This window comes from Schistocerca piceifrons, chromosome X, assembly GCF_021461385.2.
Source record: "Schistocerca piceifrons isolate TAMUIC-IGC-003096 chromosome X, iqSchPice1.1, whole genome shotgun sequence".
Lineage (NCBI taxonomy): Eukaryota > Metazoa > Arthropoda > Insecta > Orthoptera > Acrididae > Schistocerca > Schistocerca piceifrons.
In genome coordinates, this window is record NC_060149.1 from 536,916,603 (window position 1) to 536,931,653 (window position 15,051).

At 39.7% G+C, this 15,051-nt stretch overlaps 1 protein-coding gene across 1 annotated transcript in view; it reads right to left on the reverse strand.

Annotated features, from left to right (window-relative positions):
• Positions 1–15,051, reverse strand: part of LOC124722506 (calcium-dependent secretion activator-like) — a 798,081-nt gene that overhangs the window by 630,156 nt on the left and 152,874 nt on the right. The window contains exon 4 of the mRNA XM_047247660.1: positions 2,897–3,041. Within this exon, the coding sequence (XP_047103616.1) occupies positions 2,897–3,041 (145 nt within the window). The remainder of the gene's footprint in view (positions 1–2,896; positions 3,042–15,051) is intronic.

Below are 15,051 nucleotides of genomic sequence, written 5' to 3' on the forward strand. Positions count from 1 at the left end.
ATTTCATAACTTAAAAAACAAAGACATTGTAACAATATTAAAATATAGCATTTATGAACTTCGAGAGCAAATACAAGCAAGAAACTTCCTGGCAGATTTAAACTGTGTGCCGGACTGAGACTCAAACTCCAGAAATTTGTCTTTTGCAGGCAAGTGCTCTACCAACTGAGGTACCCAAGCACAACTCACACCCCATCCTCATGGCTTTACTTCTGTCAGTACCTTGTCTCCTACCTTACAAACTTCACAGAAGCTGTCCTGAGAACCATGCAGAACTATCACTCCTATAAAAAAGGATATTGTGGAGACATGGCTTAGCCACAGCCTGGGGGATGTTTCCAGAATGGGATTATCACTCTGCAGTGGAGTGTGTGCTCATATGAAACTTCCTGGCAGATTAAAACTGTGTGTCGGACCGAGACTCGAACTCAAGGCCTTTGCCTTTTGCGGGCAAGTGCTCTACCAACTACAAGTATTTACAAAGCAGATGTTTTGTGAATTTTATGTGAATGAACTTAATTCAGAGACTTATCAGGTTAGAAGCCCTAACTACACTGAAGCACCAAAGAAACTGGTATAGGCATGTGTATTCAAATACTGAGATATGTAAACTTGCACAATATGGCACTGCAGTCAGCAATGCCTAGATAAGATAACAAGTGTCTGGCACAGTTTTTAGATCAATTACTGCTCTTACAATGGCAGGTTATCAACATTTAAGTAAGTTTGAACATGGTGTTATAGTCTGTGCATGAGTGATGGGACACAGCATATCTGAGGTAGCGATGAAGTGGGGATTTTTCCCACATGAGCATTTCATGAGTGTACCATGAATTTCAGGAATCTAGTAAACATCAGATTTCCAACATCTCTGAAGCCGTAAAAAGATCCCGTAAGAACGGGACCAACAATGACTGAAGAGGTCCATTCAGCATGACAGAAGTGCAACCCTTCCGCAGATTGCTGCAGATTTCAACACTGGGACATCAACAAGTGTCAGCATATGAACTGTTCTATGAAACATTGTCAATATGGCATTTTGGAGATGAAGGCTCACTCGTATACCCTTGATGACTGCATGACACCAGGGACCATCAACACTGACATTGGACTGGAAACATATTGCCTGGTCGGACAAGTCTCATTCCAAGTTGAACTGAGCATGTGTGGGTATGGTGACAACTTTACCAATCCATGGACAGGTGACACATACATAAGTATCCTGGCTGATCATCTGCATCTATTCATGTCCATTGTGCATTTTGATGGATTTGGGCAATTCTAGCACAACAATGTGACACCTGACACGTCCAGAATGGCTACAGAGTTGCTGCAGGAACACTCTCCTGAGTTTTGCTGGTCACCAAACTCCCCACACAAAGAAATCTCCACCCTCTCGTACTCTCACAGATTTATGGAGAGCCCTGCAGGATTCATGGTCTCAGTTTCCTCCAGCACTACTTCAGACATTAGTCGAGGCCATGCCACATAACGTTGTAGCACTTCAGCATGCTTGAGGGTGTCCTACACGATACTACGCAGGTGAACCAGTTTATTTGGATCTTCAGTGTAAATGCATGGGGAAACACATGGAGTGTTACAAGTAACACTAAAATCTTATATAAAACAATTTAAGCCATCACTAGTTTCAATGGTAAACCTTATTTTATAAAATGCAGGGATCATGTGTGAAACATGCCCTATTTGTAAGGCAGGAAATTGTGAGTAGAGAAAGTTAAAATTACTGTGCTTTTCTGTTCTAATTCTCCAACTGGGTCTGCAAACTGAATCTACAAAAAGGTTATATATCAAAACTGTGCTCATTCACGCAAATTTTTGTCAAAACTGTAATCCCAGGCAGGTTATATATGACCAAAATGAACTTCATACCTCAGTGTGTGTGTGTGTATGCCTTCGTGATAAAATACAAATGTTCAGGATAACAAAATTGTATGCATCTGCAGACTTCAAGACATACCTTTGTGTTTTCAGCCACTTTCCATGTGAAATCATTCATACTATGTCAAAACTTGTCAAATGAATCTGTAGAAATTTCAAGCAAAATAACTATTCTCCTAACTAGTTTTGAGATACCTGTCTTCATGCCTTTCAGTCATATAAAGCTGTATTTGTGACTATTGCTTGCTTTGTGTGGCTTACTGCAGTAATTTGAAAACAAAATGTAAGGCAGATAATCAAATGTTCCCTATGAAGGTATACATATGCACATCATCAAACTGTAGATGTACTCTGTATTTACTTGAAGATGAAGGTATGAACCCTCAAAATTTGTTGTAAATATTATTAAAACTTGAGTACTTCACTTGGATATTAGATTTTATTTTATTTCAAAAGCTGTTGTATCTTTCTGACTGACAGTATAATGTGGATACCATAACATAACTTTTATATATAAAATATCCCCTACTTAGTCATGTTTCAATGGCCAATTAGCAGACAGTCATGTTCTATGAAGAATACTTTGTTTAAGAAACTAATTCATAGACATAACAGTTTGTAACTGTGCTTTGGAAATTATTGACAGGTATTTTATTTTTTGAAGCAGATAATAAATGTCTGTGTTTTCTACGGGAAAACGAACAAAAAATCTTTTGCTGAAAGATCTTAATATGAAATGGAGGATTAATATGATCAAGTAAAAATGCTCATTTAGAAAGTTATAGTGCATTTATACGAGAAAAAGCTGCTAAAATTTTGTATTATTTCACATCAAAAAATTTCTCTGAATAGAAAGAAGTGAAAAGAGGACAAAATAAGTAGACAAGAACCTCCACCAGTGCCTCAGTTATTACAATGAGGGCCAGTCCTCAGGGAAACAATATCAAAAAGTATGTTATGGTACTACAATAGTAAGGACCTGGATTGATGAAATCACCTTGGAAGAAAGAGGTGTAGGCCGCAAAATGACTTTTCCAAGTTCTTTATCTTCTAGTGCCAACATTCCTGGGTTTTCTGTATAGAGTTTGACTTTTACTGCTGGCAGTGGATGTGTTGTGCTGAAGTCACCTTGAGTGTCCCACCTTAAACAAAGGACGTAGAAGAAAAACTACATATATTCAGATAGATACCATTAATATGGCTATTAAACATTAATAACTAGACATGAAAAAATAAGGAGGTTAGTGTCATTGTGAGCAACTGTTGATCACAACAAGATAGTGTCAATACAGTAAATATTCATTAATAAATCTGAGGAATTATATCTCTGTGTGAGCAAGTTTTGAATGATCTGTATGAAACTTCACTTCACTAAATATAATTGTAAAGGAAAGTATTAAAGTGGATAAACAGGGTAGGATAGAGAAATGATATTTACTCGTATTACATACAGATGATAATATTTTGAAATATGTGAGAGGTAATGGGTTGCATTCTGAATTAGCAGCACCGTTTCTGATGTGAATGTATACTATTTTTTAATTATTTATTATAATTTTCCCCAAAAGTGATATCAATGCAGTGATGACAGCCAGAGACATGTGGATAATCAAAATTTGATTCGTTTTACTCTCTACCATCTATTTAACACTGCACACACAAAATATGAGATTTCCTTGAAGAGAAACTTCAGAATGAACAAAAACATTCATTTACATGATTTTTTCAGTAATGTAGCTTCAGTAAAGGACTTCAGCCAAGGTACTTACATAAACATCACTCATGGATCATCAATTTTCAAATACACAACATTTATGCACATTACTTGGTTCACTGTTGCGTCAAAACGTTGTGACCAAGTGCCTAATAGCTTCTTTGACTGTCTTAGAATGAAATACTTCTCTGATTCTGCAAATCAGGGATCTGATAGTTTGTTGGTAGGTATGTGGAGTCATATGACATTAGATGTCTATACACAGGTCACATAATTCATGTAAATAATGGTCCACTGATTTGTTTACACGGTGATGGCACCAGCTTGTGAACCAGATGGGCTCCAAAGGATTTACATCAGGCAAATTTGGTCACTGAGTCATCAACTTAAGTTCATTATAATGCTCCTCAAACCAATGAAGCATGTTTCTGGCTCTGAGAAATGAGCAATTATATTGCATAAAAATGACACAGCAATCAGCGAAGACATCAGGCATGAAAATATGTAGGTGGTTCACAGCTGTCAGCATGTCTTTGATTACTACCACAGCTTCCATGCAAGCACAGGAGAATGTCATCCATAGCATAATACTGGTCTCATCATGCTGCAACCATGGTGCACTGCATGTTTCAAGCCACTGTTGACCTCAATGACGGCATTTGTGGAGACGTAGTGTAGCAAAAATGTGATTCACCGAAACAGCTGACAAATTACCATCAACCAATGGCCAAATCCCAATGGTCTCATCCCCACTGCAATCATAACTGATGATGGCATTGAGTCAACATGTGAACATCTACAGGTGGTCTGCTGCAGAGGTCCATGTACAATAATGTATGACGTACGGTGGTCACTGAAACACTTGTGTGTACAGCAGAATTGTGCTCTTTCACCAGAGACACCACAGATCACCATTTACCCTACTTTACAGAGTAGACAAGCCTCTGAACCTCACGTCCAGTGAAGAGTCATGGATTTCCAACTATTTAGTGCCTAGTGGCAGTTTCTCTCTCCTTCTACCTCTTTCCATAGATGTTCATGAGAGTAGCACATGAACATTCGAATAGTTTCAGCATTTTCAAGGTACTCATCACAGGCTCTGTGTAATAATAATATGCCCTTTGTAAAGTCACTTATCTCTATGGTTTTCCTCATTTGCAGCCCAAAACTTCACTAGGATGATGCAGCGTCCATGTCTGCTCTGTTTACATACTTTTATTACCACTTCATGTTCTCACAATATCACCCAGTGTCATCCAACATCACGGTGGGCAATGGTCATAATGTTTTGGCTTATCAGTGTATATCTAAAGATATTTAGTAAAAGCATAGTTTCCCAACTGATGAAGAATGGATAAATGGCATATTTCATGAAAATTAGCACACATTCTGTCAAAGGTGAAATTAAACTGAGAAGTTTCCACTCATACACCTTATAAGTCCAAGCAGAAGCTCAGATGCATATCCCATGAATATGACACCCACCAGGAGAAGGTACTCAATTACAACGTAATTTACTCACTGCAATTTATTGATTTATTTTCCAATGTTTTCCACACAAGTTAGGTTTAATTGATAGGGATGAATCATGTGAGAAAAACAACAAACAATAGAAAAGAAGATATTTTTGTTAGTAAATTAGAAGTCTATAATGTCATATGCTTTTTCACAGTTTGTCTATTTCCTACTTAAACACAGAAAATACACTATCACTCAAACACTAAAAACATAGTCATTGTTTCAAAACTTCTTAAAATTTGGACACAAAAACAAAGTGAAAAACAGAATAAAACTTGGATATTGTAAATGACTGATCACTATGGACTACAGCATGAAAATAGCCATCCAGACAGCAGATTCAAACTGCTAGCATGGAAAGTTGCTTTCCCAATAACTTTTGAAAGGGTCTGTATTACTTCAGATTATCTGCATAATAGGTACATATGGGATGATTCAGCTGCCTCTACCTATGTGATTTATGCTACTGGCAACACCTTCAAAAATTAAGAATGAGATTTTCATATTCTCTTGGGTCCTAGTTGCAAACTATTAGTCCCATAGAAAAAAATGAACAGGACCTTTTTCTAGGAAATTTGATGTAGTTAAATTTTCTACAGGTGTATGTTTACCATAGGGAGGGGCACTGAATCACCCTGCTAAGAGACTCATTGCCTTATTATCATTTATACAATTATTAAATTTTATAAGGAACAGAATGTAAATAATTTAGGAGTAAAGGAGACAGCTCATCAAATAGCAGAAGCTTGAGTCAGCGATGGACCCACAGAAAGTAGAATGTAAACCTTGCAAGCTTTCTCTCTCTCTCTCTCTCTCTCTCTCTCTCTCTCTCTCACACACACACACACACACGCACGCACATCTGTGCTTCTACATTCTGCCAGCTGAACGCACAATGCAAGAACTTCAGCAGTTCAGCAGGTAGTGATGGGTGAGGTGTTAGTTTGGGTGGGCTGGGTAGAGGGCGAATGAGGTGGGAAGCAGGAGGAGGGATGAGGAAGGATAGCTCACAACTCAAAGGGAGACTGCAGGTCTGCAGGATAGGAATGCAGGAGATAGAGATTGCAGAAATGTGGGATAGGATTGCAACACACACGCACCATATCCAGCATCTTTGTGTGACACATGATGATGATGATGATAATGATGTGAAAGAACTGACAGGGTGGGAATGACAGGACAGAGGCTTGGATTCATGCAAAGGGACCCATTGCTACTTTCCACAAATTCCATACTGCAAACTTGGGCTCACCATCTTTCCCCAGGTCCTTACCAAGAACACAACCTCTCAAGATAAGAAAGAACAGCCATTCACATCTTTAATAATCTCTAGCACTGTTCTAAATATTTATACTGATTAACTCAAAGAAGACTTCTGCCAACTATCTGATTTCCCCACCTACAAGCTCTGCCACAGTTATCCCATCCCAGAAATCAAACATAGCCTCCAGTACCTAGTCACATCCTCATGCCTACCCCAGATCCTCTCACTGAAAACATCTCCCGCCTCAACCCAACAACACTCCACACACACACCTTTTACATGCTTTCCAAAATCCATAAGCCCAACAGTTCTGGATGCCCCATTGTATCAGGTTACTGTGTGCCCACTGAAAGATTCTCTGCCCTTACTGACCAACACCTCCAACCAATTGCTCATTAGCTAACCTTTCATATTAAAGATACACACCATTTCTTTCACAGACTCTTGATCATTACCTCCCAATTGTTATCTGATTCCCCAAACATCACAACTCTGTATACATCAACATCTGTCATTCCTATGGTCTTTGTGCTATAAAACAATACTTCACACAACATCTTTTGATGTGAAACCCACTGTCTCATTCCTTATACATCTAACAAGGTAACATCCTCACTCAATTGAGGACAAGGTATATAAACAAAGTTGTAGTGCAGCCATTGGCACCTGCATGGCGCCTTCCTAAACCAATCTGTTTATGGGCCTTCTAGAGGAAATGTTCTTACCCTTCTAAACAACTAAATCCCTTGTCTAGTGAAGGTTCACTGATGATATGACACTTCTTGGTAGATTAAAAATGTGTACCAGACTGGGACACAAACCGGGAAATTTTGTGTTTCGCTGGCAACTGCTCTACTAACTTAGTAACCCAAGCATGACCTACTAACTTAGTAACCCAAGCATGACCAACAACCCATCCTTACAGTTTTACTTCTGCCAGTACCTCATCTGCTGCCTTATAATCTGCCCAGAAGTCCTCCTGTGACACTTAGAGGACTAGCACCACTGGAAGAAAGGATATTGCAGAGACATTATTCAGCTACAGCCTTGCTTATGTTTACAAAACGAAATTTTAACTATGCAGAGGAACGTGCATTGATATGACACTTTGTGGTAAATTAAAATTGTGTGCTGGACTGAGACTCGAATTTGGGATCTTTTCCTTTCACAGGTAAGTGCTACATCAACTGAGCTCATGACCCACTTTCACTGCTTTACTTCTACTATTACCTCATCCCATACCTTCCAAACTTTGCAGATGTTCTCCTAAGAAACTCATAGAACTAACAATGAAATGCATTCTGGGAGTTCCCTATATTCATTCCTCCATAGCTTCCAAACCTTCTCTCCTATCTGCTTCACCCACTCCTCCTCAGTCCAAAATGCCACCTTCCTAGACATTGACCTCCACATCTGTCATTGGTCCATTCATATATCTGTTCATGTCAACGCCACTAACTTTCAACAGCACCTAAATTTTGGTACATATCTACCCTTCCACACCAAAAACATCACTAAAATTTTGCTTGGCCACCCACAGATGGCATATTTGCAGTGATGAGAATTCTGCTGCCCAAATATACTGAAGGTCTAACCAAGCCCTTTGTAGAGAGGCACTGTCTCCTAAACCTAGTCAGCAGACAGATTTACCACGTCATAGTCTTAAAGACCCCTAATTGTTTAACCACTCCCAAGAACCAGCTGTAAGAGAGCACTGCTGAGGTCACACAGTACAGTCCTGAACTGCAGCCACTGAACCAGGCCTTTGACTACTTATCACCATGCCCAAAAATGAGGAACATATTATCCATGACACTTCCAACCACTCGTGAAGTGGTATTCTGCCACCCACCTAACCGACATGACAGCCTCACTCATTGTTATGCTACTTCCATTTCCAGACTATGGCCAAAGGTGTCATATCCCTGGGGAAGGCCCGGGTGCCAGACCAGTCATATTGATGCACCTAGAACATTCCACTCTGGTCCTGTCACAGGATTATCCTGTCCTATCAGAGGCAGGGCCACATGTGAAAGCAGCTATGTTGTGTACCATCTCTGCTGCAATTTCAACACAGCATTTTATATGGGCATAACCACCAACCAGCTGTCCACCAGAATGAATGGCATCACCAAACTATAGCTAAGAGCAGAGTTAACATCCACTGGCAGAACAAACTGTTGAGAACAACATGGTTGAGTTCAATCGCTGCTTCACTACCCATTCCATCTGGAACCCTCCCCCAGCACCAGTTTCTCTGTACTACGCAGATGGAAGCTATTCTTGCATACACGCTTCACTCCCATAACCATTCTGGCTCAATCTCCACAAAACTTCTGCAGCCACACTCACTACCCAAAAGTCCCTCCATCTTCTTTCTGGTCATCTACCTTCAAATCCACTCCTCCCCATCATTGCCATCAAGTGTTGCATGAACTTACTGGCTCCGATGCCCATTTGTTGCATTCCTGACTCCTGCACCTACTGCCTCTCCAGCTCTCATACCTATCCTGCACACCTGTCACCTCACTCTGAGCTATCAGCTACCATCCCCAGCTGCTTCTCCAGTTCCTGCCTCTTTTTCCCTCTAGACACTCCAAAAGACAAAACCACTCATTCCAGTTTCCCTACCGAACTACCATCTTAGCACTGTATGTTCATCTGGCACAATGTATCTGTGGTCGTGCTCATTAAAATATTCATTTGCAAGCTCACAAAGTCTTCATTTTCTTTTTTTGTGTATGTGTCAATGATTCAATGTTTCAGACAGATAGGAATTTACCTCCTTTACTCCTAATCTGTTTAATACTTTTATTCATTAACATCCTAGGAATGGAAAAAAAAAATCTGGGGCTTTGAACACAGCTGCACAGATCTGCATCCATTAGCTCTGTCAGCTTAATTTGAATGTGTAACACAGTGTGCACAATGTTCTTTTCAGTGCTGCCTGAAGTGTTTTCAATTTCATATTTATCAATAGCTTTCTAGTTTCATCATCAAAAATTCCTTTTCTCACAATAGCAAACCTTCTAAAACTCTGTTAACTTTGAATTAAGGATACAGTTAAATTCTCTGGCATCATCTTTAATGAAACTTTTATACCCACTACAAATAAAACCAAAAATGATGAGTCTTAGAGAGATTTTTAATATGGAGCATCAATGAAACTGTATATTTTCATAGTATGCGAAACTAAAATCACCAAATGTCATAATTTAGTTTTTCAAATGAATCAGTTAGCATGACTTCTGCTTGGCCTGCTTTTATCAGCTGTGTTTCTGGTTGCTGGCAAGAGCAGTATCAATCATGAGAGCAATGGTTATCAATTTGTGTCATGCAACAATATAAGAGACAAATCTTTGCACTGTGGTGTGGATAATCTACAATTACTACTCTTGTGAAATTTGTTGTAGACTTCTTAGCAATGCAGGATAGATTCAGAATAACATCCTGATAAATTTATTACCAAAGTGTCAGGGTGAGGGCCTCTATCAGAAGTACAATGGATTTGTGTGCGCTTCTACAATCAGCCAAAAAGCTCTCCAGTATATACTAATGATTCATATCATTATAACCACTTACTCAATGATATTTTGTGTATATTTGGATTTAAAATACAGCAGTGATTCTGCTTGGCATGGATTTGTAAATTTTTTGATAGTTTTGCAGAGTTATGTGGCACCAGATGTCTAAACACAGGGCACATTTTTTCCATAAATTATTAGCTAACGGTTTGTGGGCAGTAAGTTGTCATATGATGAGCCCCCCCCCTCCCCCCCCCCCCCCAGATGTGTCCTATCAGGCAAATCTAGTGGTGTAGACATCAATCTGAATTCATTACCATGTTCCTCAAAACACTGCAGGACGATTCTGATTTTGTGATGTGCTCTGTGTGATATTGGTCTATTGAATTCTACACTCTTTCCTTGAAGCTGATATTGACTGCAAACTCTCAATCTGTGTCTATTGGTTTTCCTCACATGAAAATTTCTTTGTAATCGGTAACCTAAAAATTTTATATACTCATAGTTAAGTTGGTTCTGGTGTAACTACATAAAATTACGTGAAATTGTCCGTCACTTTCTATATCAGTCTTTCAACTTATATGTAATTTATCACCATTCATTGTGAGATTCATGTTGATATAGTTGCTTCTCTGTCAGAACTTATCCACAGCTTTACAGACATGTTTTGGAAGTCAGAACTATCTCTCACCTACAGTGACAAAATTCCCCTAGAGTCTATGGTACTCATAAACTTCTAAGGTGATTTCTGTAGTTTTGATAAACCTCTTGTTTAGTCAATTGTAGCATTATGTGGCTGATTTTTACATCATTAATATAAAAAATAGCATTTTTACAGTCTTGTCCCCCCCCCCCCCCACCCTTCCTACCCATGAAGAAATGTCTGCTGATACCCATGCATCATACCAAGTTTTTAGCCATCCCAAGTGAAAGATGTCGTTTTTTGTGCACCAATATTTATGTGGTTTATGTAAGATAGGCTCATACTACAATGTTCATCTTGGACAGACTAGTGCTGAAGGTACCATAAAATCAACTAATGCTAAATATGTGGAGTTCACACATTTATTTACTTTCATTTATGTATATAAGCAAACATTTTGGTATACCTTTTGTATCCTACTAAAATCACATGTGTCTGATAAAATTGCTTCAAAAACCTAATGTAGGTAAGGCTTGTTCACTACATACAATCACATACATAGCACATAAGTGTATGGGATTACTTTTCGTTATTTACTGGACAAAATCCACATTTTGTTAACAACATTGGGTAACCTGACACAGCGAGACAAAAATTTATAACAAAGGTAACACATACTACCACCTGATCCCCCCTCATATAATGCAGAGCATCTGTAATGTAGTAAAATTGAAAATTTACTGGCTGGTCAGTTCTTGTGTGACAGCTGGCCACAGTGTTGGTATATCGGTTGTCTGTAGTTACTGTGTGGCTCCTGGTTGGACTGGTGGTGGTGGTAATGATAGGTGACGTTTGCACAAATCTATCCAGTTGTGGTGCATCTTATGACATCAGCATGTTTAACCACAGGTGAGCCTGCACAAATGTACCCAGTTGTGGTGTGTCTTATGACATCAGCATGTTGTTCAGCATGAATGAAGGTAAGACCCATGTGGGCTTGACTCACCCAATAGAAACCTTTGTGGGCTGGCCATGTTGCAAGGTCTCGTTGGTGTGATCTCTTTATCACAACAGATGAAAAGAGCCAGAGTATTATGGTTGGAGCAGTAAAAAGATGGGATATGTGTGGAACATAATGTGAGTACAGTTATCAAAGCTTTATGGATGAAAACAGGTTGTTCACCCTGGAACAAATCAGGTGGTCCTCACATCTTGGCTATGTGGTCCTCGAGCTGTTGCACTGATTGTGGCAGTTCCGTTGGAGATGACAGTGGGGCAGGTATGAGACAGTGTGCCAAAATCCATAATGGCTACTCAGACACCATTTCTGCAAACAATGTTCCAATGTCCAGCTAATAGTTTGTGTGAAGTCCTAAAAGGACCAAGAGAAGAGCCTTTCTCCATCCCTTGCAATGGCACTTTAGAGCTTTCCTTTTGCCCAAATACCACCTTTCTATCATCCTGTTGTTAGCAGAATGGCAGCTAATCACATGATTGCTTAGGAAGCTGAACTACTTGGACAATCCTTGAAATAAAACTGATTCAAATTTCCATCCCTGATCTGTAGTGACCTGGATGGTAGTGAATGTCTTAGCTGATGTCTCAGCAGAAATGTTGGTGATGTGTATGTAGCTTCTCTTGGTCAACTACAACTGTCCGCCACCATGGAAAGGTACCTGTAGCTATCCAAAGGAGGAAGGAGACCAGCAAGATTGATGTGAACATGGGTGAACCTTGAAAGTATCTGATGTTAGTGTGTATGTGTCATCCCACTTTACATTGCTAGCATCAAATACATCAATGAGCTCACCCATGAGCATCTTTTTAATCAATGGCTGTACAAAATGTTCAATCAGTAAATTAGTCATATTTCCTGCAGAGTGTGACAGACTGTGAACACTATGAAAAGTAGTTTTGTGGAGTTTTGGCAACATATAGGGCCTTCGCTTCTGTCAGGAGACATCACTCAATAATGTCAACTTTGTGCCTGAAATTTACATGAATAAGAGTCCCATGGAAAAGTTGCCAATAACTGTTGTATTCATAGATCTGCAGTTTGAATAGTGGTGGCTTCTTTGCAGTTCATACTGTTTTCCAAAAGAGAGATGCATGAAAAGTAATTGGCATTAATGTTTTATGCTTCTTTTATGTGACACACATCCATTGTATATTTCTCCACTGGCAGGGGAACACTGGTCTCGTCTTCTGAGAAGTGGAAAGTATCAGTTTTGGTCAGAGTAAATTGTGACATAGCCATCTTCAATTTGTGGATAAAATTCTGAAATCCATAAGCTGCAAGTGGTTCTCTATCATATGCAAAGCTTCTGTGAAATTTGGAGGCTGGGAGAAGAGGTATTTGTGGAAATAAAAGCCTGAGGACAGGTCATGAGTTTTGCCTATGTAGCTCAGTGGGTAGAGCACTTGTCCACAACATGCAAAGATCCCTAGTTCAAGTCTCAGTCTAGCAAACAGTTTTAACCTACCAGGCAGTTTAATATCAGCACTCACACCACTGCACAGTGAAAAATTAGTTCTGGGTGTGTCTAAAATCTGTGCAATATCCTTTCTTCCAGGAGTGCTAGTCCTGCAAGTTTCTCAGGAGAACTTCTTTGAAGTTTGAAGGGTAGGAGATGAAGTATTGGAGGAAGTAAAGCTGTGAGGAAGGGTTATGAGTCATGCTTGGGTAGAGCAATTACCCAATGGTCCATTGAGTCTCTTTCTGGTGCACAGTTTTAATCTACCAGGACATTTCATATCATTGCACACTCCACTGCAAAGTGAAATATTCATCCATTTGATGACATTTTCTTTGAAACAATGGTTGATGATTGCAGCTGTCTGCTGCAGATATGCTTGCTATGTGCAGAGCTGTGCACTGTGTCATGCCACCAACTAAGAAAACAGGAAGAAATTAACTGTGTCGTGCCACCAAGTAAAAATACAGGAAGAAATTAAAATTTTTCCTAAGTTCACTCTATCACAGCTGCAGATGATACCAGCCATGTGTGATGGCATAGCTATGTGGAAGAAAGAAAAGAGTCAACACTAGTAAGACAGTCAGAGACATGAGCACATGTTGTTACATTGGCACCCATTGGCAGGCACAAGCTACAAATTCAATTGAACATCCACTGAGAGAGAGAGAGAGAGAGAGAGAGAGAGAGAGAGAGAGAGAGAGAGAGAGAGAGAAAGGAAGAGTGACAGATATATATTTGTTAGGTCTTATTATGTGGGGCAACAAGTTATAGCTCAGATGAAATAACACCTATCACAGACTTGACAGTACAGTTAATAGCCTGTAACAAATTGTTAAACAAAAACAGTGGAATGGGCACCACTGACCACTAGTAAAGAAGCAATACATATTCAATCAATATCAGCAGAGGCTCAAGTCATTGTCTCCCTCACTTCTCCATAAATACTGCAGTTTTCCAGCTCTGAATTCAGTTGGTTAGTAGGACTGATGTCATTCATACAGAAGCACTCAGTTCAATGATCAATGATTATTACAGTGCAGTGGCATCCATGTATTAGCTGTTCAAGCAATTCTTGTGAATATCCTGCTTGTCATTCCTGTGAGGACAATATCTAAATAATAATGACCTGCCTGGATGAGAGAGCCATCCATTGCCTCTGTTTTTTTTCATTGCTTCAGTCACTTCTGGGTGCCACATGCCAACACGTATGGTGACACAAGGCTAAGCTGACTACAAAACTTTCATCAGCATGGTATATTCCATGGGTCACAGCAGGTCATTGTTGTCATATACCAGCAGTATGCCTGATGCACCAGTAACCCTGCAGACAGAAAATAATCGTGTACATGTGTACCTCCAAGGTGTCACCTTCCAGGACTTTGGCCACTGATGAGTGTCATATCACTAGTGATAAATGACAGGCAAGAGCAACCTATGGGTCTCCTCAGTAGGGATCTATTTCCTTTCATTGAGTCATATGCCTGGAAATACATCCAGAAGTATACCTCAACACACTGGCTATAGATAGTGGCATAGCTTCTCTAATTGGCAGTTCTCTGCCAATGCTCTGAGCCAATTCTTGTGCCAGCTAATACTAGCCCTTCAATTAGAGCCCAATAGGAACCATTGCCCTGGGACTTTGGACATCTCCAATGTCGGCTCTGAAAAGTACCTCTGCCCATCTGCTGCCAAGCACACTCTCCTTCCTTCCAGTGGAAACTTCACTGGATTAGTCTTTATGTTCCTTCATCTTAATTCACTTGGTTGGTTTTCAGGTGACTGTCTGATAGAATATATTGGGAGTGATCGCAATGCTCTGAAGTCTCTCTTAGGAATCTCGTTTTCAGCACACAAATAACTGTCAACAGTCATATACCTTGTCAGTAATTCAAGATATGATCTTGATGCTTGCCCCAGATGAGGGGCTTTGGATGGGCTTATTGAAATTGAAAGACCCCACATTGGATTCTTGTCTTTTGATCATTTGGACATTCAAGCAGTCCCTTCGTGCA